We start from the raw sequence: 27,898 nt of genomic DNA, 5'->3' as shown, positions 1-27,898 counted from the left end.
TTTTCATAATTCCAAGACTGTTGTCCTCCTCATATTTGGATAGAAATGAATAAGCTATGAAGAGAGAACATTATGTTAATAAAATGACAAGGTAGTCCCCCACTACATGTGCAAATCTCAATGAATCCCCCAACTCTATCTATCTATTCTTCTATGCCCCTCAAACGTGCCCACATGTTTTGCTTACCAATAATCACCTCAACCTAAACACATTAGAATATATGTATATGTATCTAACAAAAGATGAATATCTTTAATTACAACAAATTTATACATTTAATTTTTTTTTAAAATCAATGATTCATACACAAAGTAAAATTAAACATTTCGTACAATAAATTGCTCCAAACAAATAATGAAAAATAAAATTTCTAATCAAGATAAGCGTTATGCGTTAATGGTAATCAATTGAGCCAACCCCTTACTAGCAACCCTTTATAAAATGATTAACAAATCGTGCATGTAAATTGACATATATCACATCATTATATATATATATATATATATATATATATATATATATATATAGAGAGAGAGAGAGAGGAATTAAATCAAATAAAAATGCGTTCAGGATGCAAACTGTGAGCATGCACCACACGAAATTATAAAATGCATATGATGATATGTAAAAGTGCACTCAAGAATTGGTGCACCCTATGACAGGTAAAAATACGTGTAATAATTCAAGAACGAGTGCACTCTGTAATTTTGCGCAGTGTACTTTTAGAGTTCGCACATTCACACCTAATACGACCTTTATATATATAAAAACATGTCATTTTCATCTTTTTGCATTTATCAACTGAATTAAGATATAACAGAAAGAGATTGAGGGAGAAGATGTTAGGCTAAGAGTTATAGTTGCATCAATATAATCAAGTGGCACCTCAAATTTGTGGGTGAATTCATCATGCATTAGACAAGCAAGCAAGCTAAGGGTGACAAGACATAGAAGCACAAATTAAAGCTAAGGTAGTAGGATGAAGATTTGGTTAATTAGATGATGAGATGAGATTAGGCACAAGTTAATGTTAGTGTTGAGTATTTGTGGTTGTGTACTAAAAGCAAAGTGTAAGGTATCCTAAACAAGGATTTCATTTGGGTCACGCAATCAAGATTTAATTAAAATTAATTGAATTGAATTATTGAATAAAATTAAAGTTAGCTATAGTTAGATATAGTTGAACTTTGGAGGTGATCACACTCAACTGCTTGCAGTGACGTGTGATTGCAGACTTGCAGGCCATAATATAATATATACATACATACATAGTTCTGGTATACATATAGATCAGATCGATCAGAAAGAATAGTTAGTTAGTTAAGAAACTTGAATAGTACGAGAGAGTTAAGCAATTAGGTGTGTGATGGGTGGGTTGAGAGTTACAAGTGACCAAGTATAGTGAACCATCACATTGCGCACCAAAAAAAATAGTGAACCATCACATTTTCATACAAGTTTTTTTCTTTTAAATTTTATTTTATTTTATTATTTTTTTGTGGCAAGGGAAACTTACGGTCACTATTTGAGGTTATGTATTGAGTAAATTCGCCTTTTGAAAATTTTGATCCTAACATGGACCACAAAAAGGTAAACTAACATAGGTTATCTATAGCTTACTAACTCAAATCAAGAAAGCCAATAGGATACTCTTGATAGAGTCAAACTTATAATTTTGTGGTCCTCCTTTTTATGTTTTTTTTATTATTTTTAAAAATCTACTCAATTTATATCAACCTTGCCAGACTAATCCTAATCCCAAAGGACCCCGTCTCTAAAGTCATTAAATCACTGCAGAGGTATTCGTGAGTCGTGCAATCAGCCCACCGGTCAGATCATAGTCTTCATGTGCGCACAAGAGATCCAATCTAGACCTTCCATCATCCTTTTGTCTTTTTCCCATACATGTTTCTAGTGTGATTCGAACTCCCACATTATTGAATTGTCTCCGGTCATGACTTTTATGTTAGAAGACGACGAACCACACCTATGGGTACGATGTAGTATATATATATATATATATGGGCTTGGCCCAATGCTCTCTAGCGTGGCACACCCTTACAAGATAAATGTATTCAAGAGTGAATTGAAGTTTTTACCGAGAGGATTTAATTTTAATTGACTTTTAAAGTAAGATTAAAAACGAGTTGGAAGCATGTCGATTAATAATAAATTATACAATTCAAGTAATATTTCCATGCACTAATAAACCGTGATTTAAGTGGAAAGATTTTAGTTTCATTGAAATATATAAAATCTCAAATTTGAACATTGTTACATAAAAAGACCATTTAACATATGGTATTCAATACCATGGGATAACGAAAGCACACATTAATTTGAGCATGCTAAAATCTTCCCGAATTTTCTCTACCGATATTTATTATCTTTCCAAAAACCGCCCATTTGCTATCTATAATCACGAGGCATAACATATACCTAGCTAGAGCATTTTAATACATACATTCACACCCTAATTACCAAAAATATGCAAGAATACTGAAACAGATAAGAAAGCAAGAGAGAAGGTCAGTGATAATTAGTATGTTTTTAAGTGAATGAAATGAGTGACGGCCAAAGAACTTGTGGTCTAGTGGCATCCGGTGTCCCGGTTAATAAGTGGGTTCGAGCCTCAGGGCAACTGTTGACTCTTTGTGCTTCATTAGGTTGAGAAAGTAGCTATGAACAGATACTACATTGTAACAGAGTCAGTAGTACTAAAAAAAGAAAAGAAATGAGTGACGGAAGAAGGAGACGGAGATAATAATAATAATATGGAAGAAAAAAATAAAAAGAAACAGATGGATACGCATGGGTTTGGCAGTTACCAGCTCATGTTTGCTATCCATTTATTCTTTGTCATTTAATGGAACAGATAGTGAGGGATCAGTTTCTCTTTCTTTTCTGTTTTGTTGTAATCCTCAAGAAACCAAAGTGTCATCTCATCTCATGAACCTAATCCTCAACCTTTCGGTTAAGTTGTGGTGCTAGCTACTTTAGCTACTTCTTTCAGTTTTATGCCCAACCCTAGCTAGCCAACATATATGCCAATTCCCTTTTCCAATATTATCAAATACTACTTAAACTCAAATATTTCTTTAATCTAACAGCTGTTTTCACTGAGGACCGTCGTTTTTTGGTGCTTGATAAAGTCTGGAGTAAAGTCGTCTTGAGAAAAAAAGTACTTACTCGGTGTCCAGAAAAGTCCTATACTTTATGTAAATCTGTATGATGAAATATATACTATGATACTACAATTATCATGAATGATGATGGTGATGATGGTGGTGGTGGTGGTCCGGTGTAATATGTAGAGTAAACTCTTACAGACGAGAAATGTTCGATCCCACCCCAAATTTGTATAATCCACACACACAACCCTTTCTTTGTTTGGAGTGTCAATGTGTTACACATCGCTCTCCCACTCAAGAAAGAACAAAAAACAATTTTTTTTAAAGAAGGAAAAAGAAATTAATTAAAAAAGAAAGAAAAGATGCCCCATCACTTCCTTTTCGTGAATGAAAGGCAACCATGAACACTAACCACTTACTCAAAGTGTATAGAACTACTCTTACAAAAAGTAGATGATCAACATTGGAAAAATATATACGTACAGATAGATAGATCAACTCCAAAGAATATTAACAATTAATGATTCCCAATATTAATAAAATACATGATGAACAGCAACAATATATTGACGGGATGATAATAAAAATAAAAATAAATCTAACAATTACTGTTTAAGTTGTATAACAAATCATAATACAATATTCATATTATTAATTTGTATTTGTTGATCCATGATCTTCAATTCAACGAACGGAACGCTGTTCAGTAATGACAGTCCACCAAAGCTGGGACGGAGAAGACAAGACTTTGCTGTTGCTTGCCTGAGAATTCAAACTTGTTGCAACCTTCTTCTTCCTCTTGTGGGGCCGGTAAATTAAGATCAAGAGAGTAAAGTGCACCTCTGGGATTTTCTCCCTCGCCATATGATGACTCCGTCGCCTCCTCCTCGTTGCTATTACTCACAGAGGCTTTTGCGGCGGCGGTGTTGATAGGCGCCGGCGGCCTGTGCCGCCGCATGTGGCCGCCCAAGGCTTGCCCGGAGGAGAACTCCGCGCGGCAAATCGAACACTCGTGAATCTTCGCCAGCTTGCTAGACCCGCCGCTGCTCTGCGCCGCAGAGGGCGGCGGGGGACTTTGTTTCTTTAATTCATAGTGATAGTGATCGTAATGGTGCTGCTCGTGATGATCCATAAGCTTAGGCTTCTTGTGGCTCGCGCGGTGGCCCCCCAGAGCTTGAAACGACGGGAAACTCCGGTTACAAGTCTTGCACTCATACACGCCGGCGCCGCCGGCCATTTCAGAGAATTTCCGGCTGCTGATTTTCCCCGCCGCCGCCACTTGCTTCACGCGACACCCACCTTGCGCCAGAAGAATCAGACAGTTAGCCGCCATGTCCTCATCTTCCTCAGCGCTACAAGTTGGAGACTGAACATAAGAAATTTGTTGAGAAAACTCCATAGTTGCTTAGCTAGTAGCTAGCTAGCTATTAGCTACCTATTCTTGCTAATGAACAAGTGAAGTGGGAAAGTGAAGAAGAAAGGAGAGTGATAGAGAGAAATTAGAAGAGGAGAGAGAGAGAGAGAAAAGTGGGGTAGTGATGATGTGTGTTGTGTGTAACATATATATATATATATATATATATATATATTAATTATGAATGGTGGGAAAATGTTTGGGGTCAAAAGGAGAAGCCTAAGCTTGTGAATAGTTTTAACACCTTTGATGAATGAGAATCAGTCTGTAGCCACCAATTTGCTCAACTGGCCAAAATAAATAAAACTATTTTTGTAATATACAAAAAAGAAAAAAAAAAGGTGTCTTTAACTAAATATTCGTCACTTTCTTTAGTTACAGTTAGCCTACACATATGTAGACCAGCATTTCAAGCAACTTGAATCTCAACCTACCTTTTCAACTTCCTCACATCGCCCCTTGAAACTGTTAGAAATCCATTGTATTTGTATATCTCTTGCTACTTTGAAACTCCTCAAAACCAAGCATACGGTTTACAAAAACTATTATGATGATATCAGAGCTCCTAATTTTTCGAATAAAAGTAATAATAAGTACAAATTATTCTGACAGTACAGTATCACTTTCGTGTCACATATCATGAATTCGGGCACAATAGAAAGTTTAATTCCAACTTAAGCAAAAGAATATCTTAGCTTAAAGGTACGTAATTTCATTGTGTTAACATAACCATCAAACAGCCTGATACAATTAAAAGTTCACGAATTTCATAACAAAAAGTTAAAGGAATCAGAAACTTAGGTTTTTCGGCTTAAAATCATATTTCTAGTCACTTTATGGATACGGAAAATACGCCTCAATTTTATTGTGTTAATGTGGAAATGCATGTTTGCTATTAGTGGAAAGCTAGTCATGGTAGTGTAGGGGAACAAAAATTGAGTGTTTGTAAGTGAAGAGAAATGGGAAAATTGGGGAGAAAAGTAAAAAAGTAAAATAATCTTTTTAACAAATTAAACAAAAGGAGTGAAGCAAGCTGCAGGTTGGTGATGGGGTAGCGTTCGAAGTCGGTTTCATGGTTTATTTTATTAGTAAAAAGAAAAATTAAAGTATATTTTAAAAAAAATATATATAATAAAAAAAAGATGATAAGAAAATTGCCAGCGAAAGTCACGAACAAAAACAGCCATGAAAGCAAGGGGAATGCACGTTAAAGGCATGCTCCACCTCCCTCACTCAATGTCTTCTTAAGCTTAAAGAAAAGTACTTGGATGCAATTCAACAGTATATATAGTATAGTAGTATTAATTCCACAAATTCAATGAGAAAAGAAAAGAAAAGAAAAGAAAGAAGAGATGCAAGCTAGTGAGGCAATCCACCAAGATTCCTTTGCCTTTCAAGCAAACTCTTGCCTTTTCCATCACCTATTCAGCTATTCCCGACCCGTCTAATATTATCTATCACAAAAATAAATAAATAAAATTATTAGACAGAAACATGAAGAGTACAGTCAAGTTCAAATCTCTACCCAACATCATGCAGTTCAAAACGTAACACTGGTTACTACACAAGTATAATGAAATAAAGTTACTCATTTGCTAGTGATAAGCATCTGATTTTGATAGAAATATTAATCTGACTAGCAAACAATTTTCACTTATAAATTGAATGGACCTGAATTTATAGAAAAAAATTTATGATTCCTTTTTTTTTTTTTATCAAAATGTAATAAAATTAATATGGTTTCTTGGAAAAGGACGCATCATAATAATTAATAAATAATAAAAATATTGTGAGTTTGGATAGCTTTCGCTTTCAGGCACACAACATATATATACATAGATATATCTGAATGTGGTGTGGGGTGGGGGGGAGGGGTTGGGTAGGGACACTAGTGGCTTCAAGTGGGGAGGGGAGTGAGGAGCGACATGCACCATACAGGTTCCTATCATGCACACTTCACACTACTAGTTTACTTTCAGCTGATTTAATTTGTGGCCATATATATATATGCCATACCACTTATTATTATTTCGTTTTTATTTATATTTATATTTATTGCTATAGTTTTATTTCTCGATCTATCTATCACTTCCTCTCTTTATTTATGGATAAATCTAGAATAAAGATGTAGGACGTCTAATGGATAGGATCTCGATACCCATCAATCTGCTTCTTCCACTAATATTTAGAATTATTATTTTATTTATTAATTATTCTCCTGTCCCATTTTATGTGTTAACGAGGCTTCACTGAATTATTTACGATTTAATTTTTTTTATAATATTAAGTTTAAAATTAATATGTAAAATTTATATATTTAGAAATTATATTAAGAGTATTATTAAACACATAAAAAATCAAATTAAAATATTAATAAAAATAAGCAAAGAAAAAAGAGTTGGTTTGACTGTGGACAGATAAAATAGAACAAAGAGAGTATTAAAAATGATTGAAGATCAAATGTATAATATAAAATAATAAATTTACGATTTATTATCAGCTGAAATGAAATGCATGATACTTTAGTATAGTATCATGATCAAATTTTAAAAAGGTATTAAAAGGTTATAAACGTGGACCACTTATATATATTATTTAATGTTATTTATTTATTTTATCTTCTTACCAATATTTATGAATTGAATATAATCACATAGGAAATGAGTGGCAGGTGAGGTACAATATTGGATTTAATAGTGCTACTTTTAATTTTTGTATATTTAGTATTCCCCTTTTTTAATTTATCATATCTATTTATCAATTGAAGCATGAAACCACCCTCTTTTTACTTATTATTTGCCGTAAAATAATGTTTGTTTATCTTTGCTTCAGACTTACTTATCTACCATACATGTACTTTATTATTTAATAATATTATTATCATTTTAGATAAAAATAATAAAAATGTGTGTATAATAATAATAATAATAATAATAATAATAATAATAATAATAATAATAATAATAATAACAATAACAATAACAATAACAACAACAACAATAACAACAACAACTCCGTAATAATTAATAAGCAAAATTTATGTGAGACCATCTAACGGTTCTTTGTCCTTGAAACCGGTCATGTCAATATGAAAATGTAATACTTATACAAAAAAAATGTAGTACTAATTAGGAATAAAAGTGTTTGGTGCTTATAAAGAAAAATGTAATACTTTTAAATCAAAATTTAAAAGTATTATTACATTTTTCTCAAAATTATTTTTTCTTTATAAGTAACAATTACTTATTAGTATTACATTTTTTAATATAAGTATTATATTTTCATCTCGACCAGACTCACTTCACGGATCCTCACAAGAGAGTTGCTCTAATTAATAAGATATCTCATATTTGAGTGAGATTTACTCAACAGTCGACATGAATATAACTAGTTTTAATACGTGGTCAAAAAAGTAATTGATCGAGAAAGCTATGATATATATTTTTTTTTTGTTTTTTTTTAACGGCTGTTGTTTTTGAGCCTCGAACGTAGTTTTTACAATATAATTGGTTTTCCATTCTTCTTACGTTAATTAATTATAAAGATAATTATGGTTTACTCTGTCGATCCCTGGGGCTACCTGGCTAAAAATACATTTAAGTAGGGGAATTTCTTGCCACTAATTTAACTTTTCCTAATGACTTTAATTACTCAATTACTCAGTACAGACAACTTCGACCAATTCTCATTTTTTACAAATTTGTATAATTAATATATGAGTATTATTATTCCGTGTATATCTAATATATATACTTCAATTTGCATGACAAAAATTATAAACGTACGGTCAAACTGAACTATATTTATATACAGAACGTACAGGTATTAAAATCATTATTTCAAAAGGGCTGCGATCCAAAGATACTGAGAATGGTACTTGTGGGCACTCCTGCAATATGGTTCCTTGCCTTTTAAGTTTTTCACATAATTGTAAATTACCATAAATTATGTGGAACGGTAATTGATGATTAATTAAAATGTAACACTTTATAATTTTTAATATAAGACAATTATTACCCATGACCCGCGAGAGTTTAATTCTGTTGATAATAAGCTGGGCAAGATTGCGGTAGAAGAGATATGTGACTGGATTCAGTTTGAGAGACCCCGCACGATGTTGTTGAGAGTCTTGTGAAGAACAGAAGAAATGATGTGCATTTTAGGAACAACATGAGTACGGGTAATTAGTCCAGTTTTGGGGTTCTCCCCTTCCTCTTTCCATATATATATATAAGATTCATCTCAAATGCAGTCAGGGCTTAACATGTGGCCGGTGCGAATGCACCATTAGATATGCAAAAACGCACTAATAGTGTTAGGAAATGCACCACAATTAAATGCATCAATGCACCACAAAACACAATTTATATTCTAGAAATTCACAATTTGAATACTAAAATACACAGTTTAGGACCTGGTCCATGGTATAACAACTCAAATCTAATATTCCATCACATTTAATATTTAATAAATATATATCAAACAAATTTAGAAATTGTGAAATAATATTAACTATTTCACATTAACCAATGAATGAATGAATGAATATGAAATTTAAAAAAATTTACAAATTTGAATAGGAAATTTTATTATCAATAATTACCTTATAAACTTGGTAGTAAATTACTGTCTAAATTTACAATTAATATTATGTAACACATCTGTGTTGATCCTTTTTCTTAAGTTGTTGGTTCATAGTTGACAATGGATACATGCATATATAATGCTCACCTGTCCCATTATCATAATAAGGATGACAACGCAAGTTTTTTTAACTAAATATTCTCTGTGCAATGTCCTTAACTAAATCCGGTATTTAGATTATGGAGTTACAGCTATATATGCTAAATGACAATTAGTATATATATACAGAACAACACCGTACCTACTACCTAGTCATGATCGATGGAAAAATACTACTTTTCCGCTCATTTGCATCTATCAAACCTATGACTTAATTGTATTAAATATTACAATTTTTTTGCATATTTATTGGACCATTATATTTTACACATGTAATACGTATAGTGTAGATGTTAAGTTATAAGTGTGAGTTACCACTTCTCCTAATAAACTTTAATTTTTAAAATTATGAGACTATATATATTAAGAGTTAGAGTGGACTATATATGATTTTAAATCTCTAAAAATGAGCATTACTCGATGATGTGTACAGAATAAACCCCACACATAAAGAGGTAAATCGTGTAATGAGTTCGATTGTGGAGGTGTTGGTAAGAATTAAACTCGTAACTTTATAGGTGAATTCAAATTCTAACTTCACCATATAGGAATTAATTGTTTATTATATTATATTATTGATGATTGAAAGTCCATTAGTATATGATTGCATTTATTGGGGTTTGCACTTATTAGTCTTAAACCTTACTCGACTTCCTCTTACTCAAAGAGGTTTGGTCTTTCCACTGAGGAAGAAGAAAATGTGGAGTGAAAGGTGCATTTGGTCTCACATCAATCCAAAATTTTAATCTGTCAGAATTCCAAATCAAGAGAGGACGATACGAATTGAGTTCACTTTCACAATTAAGATTTGTTAGTTCGAAAGTTGAAGAAGCAATATCTCTCCAAATAATCCATCACTAGCTAGCTTCCAAGTTCCAACCAAACTAAGGGCTTTCATGTGATCAAAGCTTTAATTATGAAGTAATTTTTGGTGCTCATTATTATTATTATTTGAAATTCTCATGATTTAGAACTTATTACCAGGAATGATAATCGGGATGTCATTGCATGTCTTTAATTTGCTCAAAGGTAAATTTTTTTTTTTTTGGTTATGTATTCATCACATCCCATCATGAGATTAGATTGGCTAATCAATTGCATTTGTTTGGGATGTATTCAAATTCAAAGGGGGTTCTAATCTACTAAAGGAGTTTCTACGTATACGGGAGTTCAAACTTTTTGTCAGAAAAAAAATGGTGACAAAGTGAAACACAAGCATTGTGTCATGGGATAAGCACTGCCCTAAGAGTGAATTCGCTTACAAGTTTTGCAAAAGTAATATCGCCCCTGGGTTTACACAAAAATCCTTGTATATATCTTCCCACTTGGATCAAAGATGAAAATTTACACTACAATTAACAATAATAACTCATACTAGAAAAGATGACAAGCCGGAAAATAAAAAAAGTTCTTTAATGTATGGGCCTGAACCTAAGTGCTACTCTGTTTAGACACTAGAGATCAAATAATAATTATGATCATATTGATCGAATTCTAGTTACTCACCCGCCGCTTAAAGCCATCCAAACAAATATCAAGAGTAGTTAGAATGTTTTAACTTTGTATTTTTGAACACTCCTAACTTTCATGTTTAAGGGTATTAAGTCCTTCTCATAAGAGTAAACGCCTTTTGGTAAGGGGTAATTAATAGTATATTATTTTGACTAAGCAAATGGATGGTGGCTTAGTTAGTTGTTAGTAGCAGCTAGTTGTGGTGAAGTAGTAGTTGCGTGTAGGAGATCAAACAACCACTCTCAAATTAAAGTTGAACAACTATGCACACTATAGAAAGCAACAACTAATAAATAATAAAGCTAAGGTGCCCATCAAACCCCTCTAATTTAAACCACATTGACTTTAATTTACTTTATCCATGCCCACTTCCCTCCCCATCTATATTATCAATTTCTTCCCATCTATTACTTTCACTCTCACTTCACTTAACTCACAAAAAAAAATATTTTAGAGTCGTCTTCCGTTTATAATTCGATACCACTACAAAAAATTATAGATTTCTTAAAGTTTTTAAATGTCAAAAAATGTCATTAGTGGTACAGTTATTAAAACTGTTCAAACCCTTATGTATGAAGAATTGTCCCTTCCCACAAAATACAAATATTAACGCATATAGCGTTTTCGTGCATGTGCAATAGTGATTTTTGTAAATTTGTGTAGATAAACATTGTTGTTAAATCTTTATTTATTTATTTTGCATTTATCTAAATCATACAAATATTAGTAAGTCAATTTGAACTAAACAGAGTTTGGTGAAAGGAACAAGAATTAGTTGGCATTCTAAATCTGAATGATGGCATGATGATCTAGGAATTCCACCATTCCCTCATCAAGGATAAATAACATTTTCTTTTTTCTTTTTCTTTTTCTTTTTTTTTTGATAATCCAGATTTCTGAGTTTGTTAGACTATATCTTGGATTGCCCCTAAATCCTTGAGGAGATAAATCTAACACAAAATTTTACATTTTTACATTCCCGCTTCAAAGATAAATAACATGCATATATATTCAACATCTTACTTACTACTCAATTTTGGGTACACTGGTTGGTTAGGGAATCCTTTGTGTTTGGGATCACATGGTGTATATTGTGACCACATCCTCAATTTTTGTATACCATGAACTTCTCCTGCCTAATAAATGACTGACTTCAAACGCAATTCATATATACAAATAAGTACAAATGTGCAATAAAGAAGAATGACACAAGGAATAGATGGAGCTGGTAGCCCGGTACAGGAATTGGACCAAAACAGTTGGGCTGAGAAAACCTAGGTGGGCCTATTGGGCAGATGATGTGGGCTGGACCTGGCAATATCTTTGAGCTGGGTCTATTGGGAGCCCATTCACCAATATTTCATCACTTCAAGTACTTCTCTAGGAAAGGGAACAGAAGTGACCGGGTCCACCTTGCAAGATTGACTCATCACAATTTACATATTATCATTTTTTGCCTAGTCCTATCCCAAGTAAAAAACAGGTCAACAAAGATCATAGCACCATTGTATTATTATTATTATTATTTTTTAAGGTTGTCAGGGAGCTGGGGATCAATGTAGAGATACAACATCTGATGGGGAGGTCTATAAACCAGAGACATTCTGAATAGGAAGAGAATGTGTCTTTGGACAATCAAGCAAAAGCAGTTCTTAAAGTCCCTACATTTTTACACTCTTCACTCTTGAGCAGCAGCATATTAGACCTATTTAGCCTCTTTACCTTTCTTCTTGAGACATCTTTACAGTTGAAGATGGAACTGGTTGAACAAAACCTTTTTTCTGTCCTTAACAGAGCAATACAAAAGGCTAATTATGTGAGGCATTCTTCTGTCCCCCACTTAACATTTTAGTCTGGAACAAGTTACACTAGTTTCATCAAACTGTAATAAACATAATAAAAATGATATTAACCAAGATAAGCTTTCACAAAATTATCCCCACTTTCTGTTTAGCTCACCTTCCTGGTAAACTAAAGGAAAGCCACAGCCCACTAATATCTCTTGTATACTACTATCTAATAATCTATCCCCCTGCCACTATGAAGGGGTTCCCAGATCCCACAGCTATACTCCCAATGATAATTTCTACCAGTTCCATTTCTACAAACTTTCAACATTACAAATCACCTCTGCCCCAAAAATCATTCAATACTACATTGACAGACTGAAAACCAATGATATTTACCTTCAGTTTGAAAACCATAAGAAGATACAACTATCCTGTTGATCACCAGTCTAGTTGAGCTGCACAGTTCTAACAATTCTAGCATAAATCATGACCTATAATACCCAAATTTTCAAAACTACTATTTTTTTTTCAAAAAAAAAAAAAAACAGTTTGCTAATAGTAATTTCATCCAAGGCATATATAAGCTAATCAACACATAAATTAACCCTTTTTTAAATAGGAATATGAGAATAATAGAGAACAAGAAATGCCACTGGAATTGTCAACTTCTATATAACTAACAAAGTAGAGATATAGCAAAAAGACACCATTTTTGCAGTGTGGTATTCCAGGCATCAACTCAAAATTATAACATAAAACACATCACAACTGCGCAAACTGAAAATGCATAATACAAAATTGGGCTGTTGAAATTTTGAATCAATTCCTTCTACCATTTTTACGCCTTGAGGACACTACTGTCCACCCGTCTTCCGTTTCAGCGCCATTATTTGTTCTTGGTTCATCTACCATCATATCTTTTTGGCCTTGGACCTCTGAAGCATCTACTGCCATGTCAGATGAATCATCGCCCAACTTATCATTCTCAACATCATCATCTTCATCATCACTAGCAGCCTGTCTGCTATAATTAACAGCGGAATTCCCAGGATTTGTCCGCTTCAGTTCATTAATCGATTCGAAATTACCTTCCGTACATTCCTCGTGCATAATCATCATCTTTTCGGCTACCTCCTCGATGCTTCCATCTCCGACCTCGGTATTGAAATCCGAAAGCATGAATTCGTCAAGAATTTCCTCTAAATCGTCAATATATACCTGTTCCTTGGATTGAGTGAAGAATGAGAAGATGCGTTCAGAAAGCTCTTGGGATTTCTGATGAGATCCGCGGCCTCCCCACTCGTTTGCGACGGCCATCTGGAGAGAGGCCCATCGAGACAGCACTAGATTGATGCCTTCTTGGAGCTGCGCTTCTGCCTCCACCGTGAGCTGCGGCGGAGCATGATTCTTGAAATCCATTATGCCAAAAATCAAGCAGCGTTGCTGTGTACCCTAATTAGGTTTTCCCACTAAGGGCGGCGAGGTGGCTACTATGAATATATATAAATATACTCCGTAGTAAATAAGTATATAATAAGAATTAAAACTTCTTTTTTTTTTTTTTTAGAATAAATAAGAATTAAAACTTAGTCACCATTTTTGTCGCTCAATTATTTGTAATTTTTAACTTTCAATTTCAATAAATTTAATTTTCGAATTGTTTAAAATTTATCAATTAAATTCTTTCACAGTTAACGAAAAATATTTTTCGTTAACTGAATTTTTCAAGTGCATTCAAACACTGAAATTCGAAAGATGATTTCAAACACATAATGATATTTTACTGAGGTAGTGAAAAAGTGATAAACAAATAATTTTATTGACTATACTTAATTGTATCAAAATTTAAAATATATAGATTAAAAAAAAGAGTTCTGAATGGTAGACAACAACATTTATTATGATACAATACATTTCAAATACGTAGTAACAAATAAGGACTTTATTTTCAAAAAAAAAAAGGACTTTAGACTAGTATCTTTTCCCAGTTTGCACAAAACCATCCCATCCGCCTGTGTGATGTCTAGGTTTCATGACATAAACCCAGTCTCTGAAGTCCTGGCGTCTCTCCATGAGCCTTTGAAGAAAAAAATGACAAGAAATCCCCAGAAGCTAAGAGAGAACCCCAGGACCATTGATATGTAAAACCCCTGCGTGATAAGCCCATCATCATCATCTTCATCTTCGTCTTTGTTTGGAACATTTCTAGGACACTTGGGCAGTGGATCACCGCACAGTCCACTGTTGTGGGCATAAGAAGATGCATTGAAACTCTGCATTTGAGTGCTTGTTGGAATTTTCCCAGACAGGTTGTTGTTGGACAAGTCAAGAATTTGAAGAAAACTCAAACGACCCAAACTTATTGGAATTTCACCAGAGAGTTGATTATGAGACAAATCAAGAGATTCTAACATTTCCATCTGACCTATTTTTGGTATGATATTCCCGGTCAAATGGTTTCTTGATAGGTTCAAAGAAATTAATCCGTGAAGACTAGAAAATTCTTCGGGAATATCTCCTGCCAGGAGATTGCTTGAAAGATCAATCACTTTCAGGAGTCTCAATTGGCTACTATATTCCTGCTCATTGTATTTCCACTGAATCAAAATGTTGGTTATGTAGGAATCATATTGGAAGGCAAAATATACATTACTTGCTACGGTGGTTCCATAGGAGCTCTTTGTCAAACTCAAAAATGTGAAGTTGCTCACGCAATGTGGAATTCTTCCTGCAATTCTGTTTTGAGAAAGATCCAAGACACGAATGTCGTTAAGATGACATAAACTCAGAGGAAGATCTCCATAAAACTGGTTCTCTCTAAGGCTAACAATGATCAAGTCCACTAGAGATGTTCCAAACCATGACGGGACTCTCCCTATCAGCTGATTTCTCCCCAAATCTAAAATTCTCAGTAATGTGCAGTTCTGCAATGAGGATGGCAATTCTCCAGTGAAGTTGTTGTTTCTCAATTGCAATTCTTTGAGATANAGAAGATGCGTTCAGAAAGCTCTTGGGATTTCTGATGAGATCCGCGGCCTCCCCACTCGTTTGCGACGGCCATCTGGAGAGAGGCCCATCGAGACAGCACTAGATTGATGCCTTCTTGGAGCTGCGCTTCTGCCTCCACCGTGAGCTGCGGCGGAGCATGATTCTTGAAATCCATTATGCCAAAAATCAAGCAGCGTTGCTGTGTACCCTAATTAGGTTTTCCCACTAAGGGCGGCGAGGTGGCTACTATGAATATATATAAATATACTCCGTAGTAAATAAGTATATAATAAGAATTAAAACTTCTTTTTTTTTTTTTTTAGAATAAATAAGAATTAAAACTTAGTCACCATTTTTGTCGCTCAATTATTTGTAATTTTTAACTTTCAATTTCAATAAATTTAATTTTCGAATTGTTTAAAATTTATCAATTAAATTCTTTCACAGTTAACGAAAAATATTTTTCGTTAACTGAATTTTTCAAGTGCATTCAAACACTGAAATTCGAAAGATGATTTCAAACACATAATGATATTTTACTGAGGTAGTGAAAAAGTGATAAACAAATAATTTTATTGACTATACTTAATTGTATCAAAATTTAAAATATATAGATTAAAAAAAAGAGTTCTGAATGGTAGACAACAACATTTATTATGATACAATACATTTCAAATACGTAGTAACAAATAAGGACTTTATTTTCAAAAAAAAAAAGGACTTTAGACTAGTATCTTTTCCCAGTTTGCACAAAACCATCCCATCCGCCTGTGTGATGTCTAGGTTTCATGACATAAACCCAGTCTCTGAAGTCCTGGCGTCTCTCCATGAGCCTTTGAAGAAAAAAATGACAAGAAATCCCCAGAAGCTAAGAGAGAACCCCAGGACCATTGATATGTAAAACCCCTGCGTGATAAGCCCATCATCATCATCTTCATCTTCGTCTTTGTTTGGAACATTTCTAGGACACTTGGGCAGTGGATCACCGCACAGTCCACTGTTGTGGGCATAAGAAGATGCATTGAAACTCTGCATTTGAGTGCTTGTTGGAATTTTCCCAGACAGGTTGTTGTTGGACAAGTCAAGAATTTGAAGAAAACTCAAACGACCCAAACTTATTGGAATTTCACCAGAGAGTTGATTATGAGACAAATCAAGAGATTCTAACATTTCCATCTGACCTATTTTTGGTATGATATTCCCGGTCAAATGGTTTCTTGATAGGTTCAAAGAAATTAATCCGTGAAGACTAGAAAATTCTTCGGGAATATCTCCTGCCAGGAGATTGCTTGAAAGATCAATCACTTTCAGGAGTCTCAATTGGCTACTATATTCCTGCTCATTGTATTTCCACTGAATCAAAATGTTGGTTATGTAGGAATCATATTGGAAGGCAAAATATACATTACTTGCTACGGTGGTTCCATAGGAGCTCTTTGTCAAACTCAAAAATGTGAAGTTGCTCACGCAATGTGGAATTCTTCCTGCAATTCTGTTTTGAGAAAGATCCAAGACACGAATGTCGTTAAGATGACATAAACTCAGAGGAAGATCTCCATAAAACTGGTTCTCTCTAAGGCTAACAATGATCAAGTCCACTAGAGATGTTCCAAACCATGACGGGACTCTCCCTATCAGCTGATTTCTCCCCAAATCTAAAATTCTCAGTAATGTGCAGTTCTGCAATGAGGATGGCAATTCTCCAGTGAAGTTGTTGTTTCTCAATTGCAATTCTTTGAGATAATACAGATACCCAAAAGAGGGAGGAACTTTCCCAGAGAAATTATTGTTTGCAAGATTGAGATTGTTCAAACGTGAGAGGTGATGCCAGCAATCGGGAATCTCTCCAGAGAATTGATTATCCGAGAGGTCTATAGACATAAATTTGAGAACTCTGCACACAAAAGAAATCGAACCAACAAAGCTATTGTTTGAGAGATAGAGGGATTTGACTTTTGGAGGGAGTGAGTGTATTGGACCCCTGAAATTGTTATGGCTAAGATCAATTTCTGGAAAAACACCAAACTTGGTTGACAAATCAGGCAGTTCACCATCAATCTTGTTGTTGGACAAGTCCAAGAGTTCAACTTTGGAACACAGGTCCCAAAACCAGTTAGGCATTGTATCGGAAATGCCAGTATTGGAGATAGCAAGCTCAGAGAACCCGCTCTGAGTTCGTAGCCATTTTGGAAATTTTGGACCCAATTTGCAGCTTGTGAAATGTATGACATCTAGCTGAAAGGGAGGGTTCCAATCAGGGCTGAAGTTGAAAGATAGCCCCGAGTTGAAGGACAGTTTCAGCAATGTTAAGTTGGAAAGCTTCAAAAAGTGGGCCTCATTGATCACTCCTTCAAATGAATTTGCTGAGACATCCAAACTTTGAAGCTTGGATAGCTGGCCTATGCTTTCGGGTAAGACACCTCTCAACTGATTTCTTCCAAGAAGAAGCTCTTGCATTGATGAGAATGGGGTTAAATCCGCCAATATTCCAGTTATCTTATTTTGGCTCAAATCAAGAACTCTAAGACCAGATACAATTCCAAGACTTTTGATGTCTGGAAATGACCCTGTGATCTTGTTACCTGCCAGCTCTAATTCCTTGAGACTTCCAAAGCTCGACGGCAATGAACCATTCAAGTGGTTATATGATGCTTTCAACTTTCTCAAGAATGGAAATTGGGTTCTAATAATATCTGGGAGTGGACCAAAGAGTTCATTGCCATCTAACCGCAAGAACTGCAGCGACTTTCCAGCACACTTTGATAACTTTTCAAGTAGATCAGGGAGAGGTTCTTTCAATTCATTAAAATTTAATGCCAGAGAGGTGAGATGGCTCAAATTCCCCAGAGATTTGGGAATGCCCCCGGTGAAATAGTTTGAACTAAGATTCAATCTCCGGAGAAATTTCATTCCTTGAAATGCATCTGGTATGGGGCCTCCTAAATTGTTTATGCTCAGATCAAGAACTTGGAGACTGGTAAGATTCCCAAGCTGATTTGGGACTTTACCAGAAAACATAGCAGAACTAAGATTCAAGACTTTTAAACTATGGAAGGAACCAATGAAGTCTGGGATGTTATGTCCCTGGAAATCATTGTAACTAAGATCAAGATAACGCAGATGCTGCAGTTCAAGTAAAGAAGGACTAACCTTTCCGCTCAGCGGAAAGCCATGGCAGCGAAGATCAAGAACAATTACATGGCCGGTTTTGTTGCTGCAATGAACACCCCACCATTTGCAGCATTCTGTTTTGTTTCCCCAAGAAGACAGAACGCCATCTTCATCAAAAAACCCTTTCTTGAACTGTAGAAGAGCTTCTCTCTCCCTCTCCAAACACCTTACTGCAGTGTTCTGGGCTCCATCTCCTTGCGTGAATGTGAAATTATAAAGAATAATAGCAAGTGAAATGAAGCGAACCGCAAATATAATGCTCTTGCGCTTCGTGCATGGCATTTTTGAAATGTTACTATTTAATTTGGTAGTAACAGAGACTAGAATAGAATGGATAGGAGTTTGTGTTAGACTTGTAGTTTATATATATACACACATATACTTGCATATTACTCCGTATTATTTTTAGTTTTGTGGACCTTGTGGTATTGATTTCAACAAAGACCAGAGAAAACTTAGTACAGTAGTATGAACAAAGCGTAGTGCTTTCATACCAATAATTCTCATCCAGAGTGAGCATCTTGTCCTCGAACCATTCTCTGGTTTTCCAAGGACAAGTATTTTTTTCAAATCTTTACATTAATTTTTGGCATAGGAATTTATAACTATGTTTTGTGTAATGTTACATTAGTTTTAAGTGCTTGGAGCAAGTCTGTCAGAACATAAGCAGGACGGGCTTGGCTTAATTCCTTCCTTTGCAGTATTTGAGTAAAGAGATCAAGGTTCGACACTCAATAACGGTAATGTAAAAATTATATTCAAAGTGGACAGATGTCTTGTGTGCACCAATAATTTGGACATATCTGCTGAACTAATGAATTATTGTAATTTATATCTTCCTATACGCTTGTTCTGTGGGACCAGAGTGTGAGGAGACATTTAATTTGGGGTTGGGACAAGAACATATGAGCTGATATATTACGTAGTATAAAATCTGATGTTTACTAGCCAGGTCAAAAAGGATTAGTTATATTTTTGAAAAAGTTCCAAAGTTTACAGGACTCTTATTTAAAAAGAAAATTTTAAATTAAAATCAACATAGTCTGTGCGTATAAAACGGGGTGAGTAGTCACTACTCACTAGTCAAGTTCAATCCTAAGTTTTTCAATTCCTATAAAAAATTTAAAAATAAAAAGGTTTCCATTCGTTGAAAATGTCTTCAAGTTTTTCTGTTTAGTCAATTTGGGTTCGTTATCTATACCCTACATTTAAGGCTGTGCAGATGACTTAACGCTTTATTCAAGAGATGATCCATATCTAATATATTCGGAAGGGGCAAATTATGCTGTGGACCCAGGTCCACCTTGCAAGGTGGACCTGGGTCCAAAACTACATCGTTTTTGTCTTTTTTTTTTTAATTAGTAAACATATTGCTGAATATAGAGTTGTACAAAAATGTGTGAATATAGAGGTTTCAAAGTGTGAATGTAGAGTATAAGAATAGTGAATGTACATTTATGATTGTGTGAATGTAGAATTGCCCAGAAATATGTGCATGTGGAGGTTTCAAATTGTAAATATAGAGTATAGAAATCGTGAATGTAGAGTTATGTAATGTGTGAATGTGAAGTTCTCAAGTTGTGAATATAGAGTATAAGACCTGTGAATATAGAGTTTTGAATGTGTGAATGCATAACAGTGGTAATATAATTACTAAACATATAATCTTGTAATGTGTGAATGTGGAGTTTACAAAGTGTGAATGTAGAGTATAGTGTATGTGAATGTAGAGTTTACAAAGTGTGAATGTAGAGTATAGTGTATGTGAATGTAGAGCATAGTGTATGTGAATGTAGACCCAGGTCCACCTTGCAAGGTGGACCTGGGTCCACGGCATAACAATTGTTCGGAAGGACAGTGGGTTTGCTGACCTGTTAATAGTAATAAGAATTCCAAGGCAAAATCTACATGAATCTATTAGAGTTTTATAGGATAAAAGTCTATTCTGATTAGTCATATATTGGCCTGTTTGGTAAAGGGATGTTGGCTGATTGAGTTGGCGGTTTGGATTAGAAGGTATGATTTGTTGATGATATTAGTTGATTGTAGAAAATTGTTTGATAAATTAGCTGTTAGGTGATAGCTGTTAGGTATAATTTCTTTTCTCAAAAAACTAATTGAAGAGGTTGCTTTAAGTAGCCTTTTGAATTTTAGCATTTTAGAGTTACAAAAAGCTTATTAACCAAACAACTAATAGTGGTCAAATAAGCCAAAATTGACTGATAGACTGATTATTTACCAAACAGGTCCATTATGTAAACAAGTCTAGTCGAATAAGTTCAGTATAGTTCACTAAATTGAAGCTCAAGCTTGATTGAGCTCTAATTTTTATTTTTTATTTTTAATTTAAAAAAAATTGAACTTAATTTCACTTGAGTTCAAACTATTCAAGCTTTGTTCGAATACACTCACTAAATTCTTTTTACTATTTTATATAATAATTATTATTATTATTGTGATACAACACCTTGGAAATAAGGTCTTTAAACTATGATTGAAACACAAATTTTTTTTATTCTTCTCCCAAATATTGCCTACTAAACCAACAAATATCCCTTTATTGCTCTTGCTGCTGCAATGTTGCAGGTAGTATCTTTTCCCAGCTAGTTTGCACAAAACCATCGAATCCGCCTGTGTCATGTCTAGGTTTCAAGAAAGGCTTTAATTTGTAAGTATTAGTGTATGAAAGCAAGTGCAAAATGGGTTCTTTTAAACTATTATGGAGTGAGCATATGAGACTTACCATTCACATTTCACGGCGCTTAAGCTTCCTCTGCAGTCTAACCAAATTAACTTTGAAAATCACATAAACCCAGTCTGTGAAGTCATTTAAGAACCTGTAATACGCGTATCTCCATGAGTGTTTGAGGAACAAAGTGACAAGAAATCCCCAGAAGCTAAGAGAGAATCCCAGGGCCATTGATATATAAAACCCCCGGGTTATAATAAGCCCATCATCTTCATCTTCTTCTTCTTTGTTTTTGGGTGTTGGAACATTTCTAGGGCACTGGGGGAGTGGATCACCGCACAATCCACTGTTGTGGGCATAAGAAGATGCATTGAAACTCTGCAATTGAGTGCTTGATGGAATTTTCCCAGACAAGTTGTTGTTGGAAAAGTCAAGAACTTGAAGAAAACTTAAACCAGCCAGGCTTATTGGAATTTCTCCGGAGAGTTGATTATGAGACAAATCGAGAGATTCCAACATTTCCATCTGGCCTATTTCCCGGATGATTTTCCCAGTCAAATGGTTTCTTGACAGGTTCAAGGAAATCAATCCGTGAAGACTAGAAAATTCTTCGGGAATATCTCCTGCCAGTAGATTGCTTGAAAGATCAATCACTTTCAGGAGTCTCAATTGGCTACTATATTCCTGCTCATTGTATTTCCACTGAATCAAAATGTTGGTTATGTAGGAATCATATTGGAAGGCAAAATATACATTACTTGCTTCGGTGGTTCCATAGGAGCTCTTTGTCAAACTCAAAAATGTGAAGTTGCTCACGCAATGTGGAATTCTTCCTGCAATTCTGTTTTGAGAAAGATCCAAGACACGAATGTCGTTAAGATGACATAAACTCAGAGGAAGATCTCCATAAAACTGGTTCTCTCTAAGGCTAACAATGATCAAGTCCACTAGTGATGTTCCAAACCATGACGGGACTCTCCCTATCAGCTGATTTCTCCCCAAATCTAAAATTCTCAGTAATGTGCAGTTCTGCAATGAGGATGGCAATTCTCCAGTGAAGTTGTTGTTTCTCAATTGCAATGCTTTGAGAGAATAGAGATACCCAAAAGAGGGAGGGACTTTCCCAGAGAAGTTATTGTTTGCAAGATTGAGATTGTTTAGAGGTGAGAGGTGATTCCAGCAATCAGGAATCTCTCCAGAGAATTGATTGTCTGAGAGGTCTATAGACATAAATTTGATAACTTTGCAGACAAAAGAAATTGAACCCACAAAACTATTGTTTGAGAGATAGAGGGATTTGACTTTTGGAGGGAGTGAGTGTATTGGACCCCTGAAATTGTTATGGCTAAGATCAATTTCTGGAAAAACACCAAACTTGGTTGACAAATTAGGCAGTTCACCTTCAATCTTGTTGTTGGACAAGTCCAAGTATTCAACTTTGGAACACAGGTCCCAAAACCAGTTTGGCATTGTATCAGAAATGCCAGTATTGGAGATATAAAGCTCAGAGAATCCACTCTGAGTTTGCAGCCATTTTGGGAATTTTGGACCCAATTTGCAGCTTGTGAAATGCATGACATCTAGCTGAAAGGGAGGGTTCCAATCAGGGCTGAAGTTGAAAGATAGCCCTGAATTGAAGGACAGTTTCAACAGTTTTAAGTTGGAAAGCTTCAAAAAGTGGGATTCATTCATCACCCCTTCAAATGAATTTGCTCTAACATCCAAACTTTGAAGCTTGGATAGTTGGCCTATGCTTTCAGGTAAGACACCTCTCAACTGATTTAAACAAAGAAGAAGCTCTTCCATTGATGGGAATGGTGTTAAATCTGGCAGTGTTCCTGATATGTTATTTTGGCTCAAATCAAGAACTCTAAGACCGGATACAATCCCAAGATTTCTGATGTCTGGAAATGAGCCCGAGATCTCGTTACTTTCCAGGTCTAGTTCCTCAAGACTTCCAAAGCTCGACGGCAATGAACCATTCAAGTGATTATATGATGCTTTCAACTTTCTCAAGAATGGAAATTGGGTACTAATATCCGGGAGTGAACCAAAGAGTCTATTGCCATCTAACCGCAACAACTGCAGCGATTTCCCAGCCCGCTTTGATAACTTTTCAAGTAAATCAGGAAGGGGTTCTTTCAATTCATTAAAATTCAATGCCAGAGAAGTCAAATGGCTCAAATTCCCCAAAGATTTGGGAATGCCCCCTGTGAAATTGTTTGAACTAAGATTCAAGCTCTGGAGAAATTCCATTTCTTGAAATGTTTCAGGTATGGGGCCTCCTAAGTGGGGGTTATCTGAGAGGTTAATGCTAGTGAGAGTTGTGTTGAAGTTTTGCAGCCATTTGAAAACTGAAGGGGAAGTGAGATTGTTAAGTGACAAGTCAACCACTGAAAGAGAGTTTGAAGAAGAAGAATTAGGGTAGAAAGGTGTAAGATCAGAGAGTCTGCAAAAAGAGAGTTTCAGTTCCTCAAGGGAGATAGGGAGGGTGACACTTGTTTTCACAAATTCTCTCAATTCAAAACGAAGGGCAGTGAGATCAATGTATTTTAGGGAAGAGAGATGAGAGAGGAAGTCAAGATTTGAGATTGGAAGAAAGTCATTTTCACTCAGATCAAGAACTTGGAGATTGGTAAGATTCCCAAGCTGATTTGGGACTTTACCAGAAAACATAGCAGAATTGAGATTCAAGACTCTTAAACTATGGAGGGAACCAATGAAGTCTGGGATGTTATCTCCCTGGAAATCATTGTAACTAAGATCAAGATATCCCAAATGCCCCAATTGAAGCAAAGAAGGACTAACCTTTCCGCTCAGAGGCATCTGAACCGGAAAGCCATGATCGACAGGGCAGTGAAGATCAAGAACAGTTACATGGCCGGTGTATTTGCTGCAACGAACCCCCCACCATTTGCAGCATTCTTTTTTGTGATCCTCACTTCCCCATGAAGAGAGAACGCCATGTTCATCCAAAAGCCCTTTCTTGAGCTCTAGAAGAGCTTCTCTCTCCCTCTCCAAACACCTTACTGTTGTGTTCTGGGCTCCAACTCCTTGCGTGAAAGTGAAACGTGATTCAGTATAAAGAAAAATAGCAATAAGTGAAATCAAGTGAACAAGTGCAGTGTAATTGCTCTTATGCATTTTGCATGGCATTTTTGAAATGTTATTATTTTATATTTAGTAAAAGAATAGAATTGATTGAGTGGAGTTGGTTGTAGAGTTTGTAGTGAATATATACACACATATGAGGGCGGGCGTTTAAGGGCATATTTGTCATTTCATTTATTTATTCCTTTCCATGAAGCACCGAATTGCAATTCATGAGTTATACCTATGAATTGCAATTCAGCCAATACTAAATAACGTAATTGAAAGAAAAAACGAAATGCAATTCAATTATAACGAAATTACGTACAATCAAACGGCTTGTATAGGACTATGCATATTATTGTATTATTTTAATTTAGTGGCATCACTTTCAACAAAGACCAGATCAGAGAAGACTTGATAAAGTATTAGTATCACTAGCTAGTATGAACAAACTATAGTCCTGTCGTACGAAATGCACTCTTTTTTTCCAGGAAACGAAGACCCAGATCTGGTCTTCCAACGACCGTCTTCGTCCAAGAAAGAACACAAATCAGAAACCATGGTAGCCATAGCTGCCAGATCTTTTTTGAAATATATTTTTTTTGGAAGAAGCTAAGATAATGAATATATATATATATATGGTGAATATGTGAGTTGATATCCTATGTGGTACAAAACATGATGTTTAATACACATTATTTGAGTTTTAATACACCCTCAAGTTCAACTCCTCAAGTAGTGATTGGTTTAATTATTATTATTTAAAAAAAAACATATGAAATTTTACTCAACTTTTGTTTTAAAAAAAAATACTAGAATTGAAGTCAATATTTACTTTCAACATAGTTCATGACTTCATGCGTATAAAACGGATTCCTTGGAAAATAGGAGTGTTTTCATTAGTTGAAAATGTTTTCAAATTTAGTTGTTGACGAAATGGCAAAAATTCATATTGAGATCGTCTCATGATCTTTACCCGTAAAATGGATTGAGTTTTTCATGAGTGTTATTATTTTTCTTATACATAAATTTTCAACCCTTAAATATTATATTTTGATTTAAAAATATTATATTTTCCTATCAAAAGTAATATATTTTGGCCATGTTTGATAAAATAGTTAGCTTATTAGACAATTTTGACTTATTTGACCACTATAAACTATTTGACTTGGTTAAAAAATTAATATAAGTGTTTCGTTGATCATCTTTTTGTAACTTCAAAATGCTAAAATTTAAAAAGTTGCTCAAAACAATTTTTCCAATTAGTTTCTTGAGAAAAAAATTACATTTAACAGCTTTAAGCTAACAACTAATTTACAATCAACTAATATTATCAACTAGTAATACCATCTAGCCTAATAGCTAATTATCAAACAAGGCCAACGTACTATAGGCATATTTGAGGCAAGAAATTCGCCTTATTTCGTTTTGTGTACGCCAAATTTATAGCTGCCCATATATATTTTCTTTGGAAGAACAGTGGGAAATTTGCAAGAAAGCTAAGTGGGTTTGCTGACGGATGAGTTAATAGTAACAAGAATGGTTGGATATTTATATAGTGGTGGATATTAATGGTTCAGAGGCAAGAAAGCTAAGTGGGTTTGCTGACAGATGAGTTAATAGTAACAAGAATGGTTGGATATTTATATAGTAGTGGATATTAATGGTTCAGATGTCTACCATGCAAGCTTAAATAATATTTGGAGTTGTGGAGTTATAAGTATTATTTAGTTTGGTGGAGTTGATTTTGGATGATCGAGAGATACCTTGAGAGGTCAGTTTATTCGAAAGACCAGTTCGCGGAACATCGGTGTCTCAAGAGATAGGAATGTTCGAGAGATTAGTTCGATCGACAGATGTCTCGATGGTCTTTTTGTAAACTTCCAACTCTCGAGAGATGCGAATCTGTGAAGCGCTCTATGACTCGAATGCTGATCTGATATATGTAAGGGTAAGTATTGTACACATGTTTTAGTATCTCTTGTTTTGCAACAAGTATATTGTATTGGGGATATTAAGACTAGAATGTGTTTTAACACGTTTATCATGCATGGGTACGTAACTTACGTAAACCGGATTATCCTATCCAAAATCGGTTGGAATTCAAATATATGGTTGAAGGTGGTTTACCAACAGCCATAAACTTCCAGTAAACTGCTCCCAACGGTTAGAATTTTTTCTATAAATTCTAGGGAGTGTCATCTGATGAACATAGCAAGTTTTTGCATTCTATCAAGTTATTTCACGGTTCAAATCTCTCCTAAAGTTTCTTTTCAAGCAACAAAGAACTTTGTTTCATCTTCTTGTATCCCATAAGATTTAGTCTTGAAACCTCGTTGCTTTGTGAGAGGGAAGATTAAAAGCTTATAAGAAAGTGATATCACGCCTGAAGATCTCATTTCCTCGTTTATTCCTCATATTCTCCATCAACAAACCAACAAGAATTTCATGGCAAAATCTACAAGAATTTGTAAGAGATGAATATATAGGATAAAATCCTGCACTAGCATGCTAATAACTTCAAATGCACTTTAAGATCAAACAACTGTAAATTAAAAAGAACAGATCGAAAATGGGGTTGGATCATATAGTTCTTGAAGATACAGACTTTCTTTTCTAAATGACCAGTGAACAAAACACTCCAATCTTCAAACTGACTGCAATATGTTTCTTCAATTTTCTGATGTAATGTTCATGTTTCTGCAGAATCCATATGGATATGTAAAAGTGTAAAACTCCAATGTCAAATGCCTATCATCTTCTTTTATCTTCTTATTCTTTGACGTCAGGAACATTTTCATGGCACTTGGGGACTGGGGAGTGGATCCCCACACAGTCCATTGGTGATTCGAATTCGTGGCCTAAGTATAATATCATTTGTCAGATCAAACGCTTATCATTATATCAAAAGATATAACTCATTCTGAATGCGCGTTGTGTGACAAATTCAGGAATGTAAGACCAGATTCTATTCCAAATTCCAATCCTCCTGAGTCCTGACACATTTTTGGTCCAAAGTCCAATCTCTCGTTTTATGCTAGAAATCATGAATAACTTTTGCTGTGAAGTGGGCTTGTTTAGGAAATCTGGGTTTCGTTATCCGTACGCTAAATTTAGGCCTGCCCAAATGACTAAACACAGACTTCATTCAAGAGATCAGAGATGATTCATATAAATATATTATTGGATCTTTCTAAAGAATTATAGGATTTTCAAGTCTTGAAATGTCCATGCCCTGTTAGCCAGTAGTAATCCGACAGCTTTCTGCTGTGACTTCATCTCAGGAATGTTCTATTGAAAATTTTAGTTAAAACATAATTTGAAATGTCTGTTTTGTGGTACAAATATATGTAGGGTCTATTTTAA

At 34.8% G+C, this 27,898-nt stretch overlaps 4 protein-coding genes and 1 pseudogene across 4 annotated transcripts; all 5 read right to left on the bottom strand.

Annotated features, from left to right (window-relative positions):
- Window positions 1-3,620: 3,620 nt before the first annotated feature.
- On the bottom strand, window positions 3,621-4,688 carry LOC116015508 (zinc finger protein ZAT5-like). The gene has a single exon (XM_031255598.1). The coding sequence runs from the start codon at window positions 4,529-4,531 to the stop codon at window positions 3,836-3,838; it is 696 nt and encodes a 231-aa protein (XP_031111458.1). The 5' UTR covers window positions 4,532-4,688; the 3' UTR covers window positions 3,621-3,835.
- Window positions 4,689-13,171: 8,483 nt separating this feature from the next.
- LOC116015321 (pre-rRNA-processing protein TSR2-like) lies at window positions 13,172-14,065 on the bottom strand. The gene has a single exon (XM_031255361.1). The coding sequence runs from the start codon at window positions 14,008-14,010 to the stop codon at window positions 13,411-13,413; it is 600 nt and encodes a 199-aa protein (XP_031111221.1). The 5' UTR covers window positions 14,011-14,065; the 3' UTR covers window positions 13,172-13,410.
- A 556-nt stretch (window positions 14,066-14,621) lies between these two features.
- Window positions 14,622-15,668, bottom strand: LOC116016200 (annotated as a pseudogene).
- A 603-nt stretch (window positions 15,669-16,271) lies between these two features.
- LOC116016198 (receptor-like protein EIX2) lies at window positions 16,272-19,032 on the bottom strand. Its single transcript, XM_031256359.1, has one exon. The coding sequence runs from the start codon at window positions 19,030-19,032 to the stop codon at window positions 16,366-16,368; it is 2,667 nt and encodes an 888-aa protein (XP_031112219.1). The 3' UTR covers window positions 16,272-16,365.
- Window positions 19,033-21,496: 2,464 nt separating this feature from the next.
- On the bottom strand, window positions 21,497-24,595 carry LOC116016197 (receptor-like protein EIX1). The gene has a single exon (XM_031256358.1). It carries the CDS (start codon window positions 24,593-24,595, stop codon window positions 21,497-21,499), a length of 3,099 nt encoding a protein of 1,032 aa, XP_031112218.1.
- Between the last annotated feature and the right edge of the window lie 3,303 nt (window positions 24,596-27,898).

This window comes from Ipomoea triloba, chromosome 4 (assembly GCF_003576645.1).
Source record: "Ipomoea triloba cultivar NCNSP0323 chromosome 4, ASM357664v1".
In the NCBI taxonomy this organism is placed as follows: domain Eukaryota; kingdom Viridiplantae; phylum Streptophyta; class Magnoliopsida; order Solanales; family Convolvulaceae; genus Ipomoea; species Ipomoea triloba.
The sequence above is the reverse complement of the archived record's forward strand: the minus strand, read 5'-3'. Positions and strand labels throughout refer to the sequence as shown.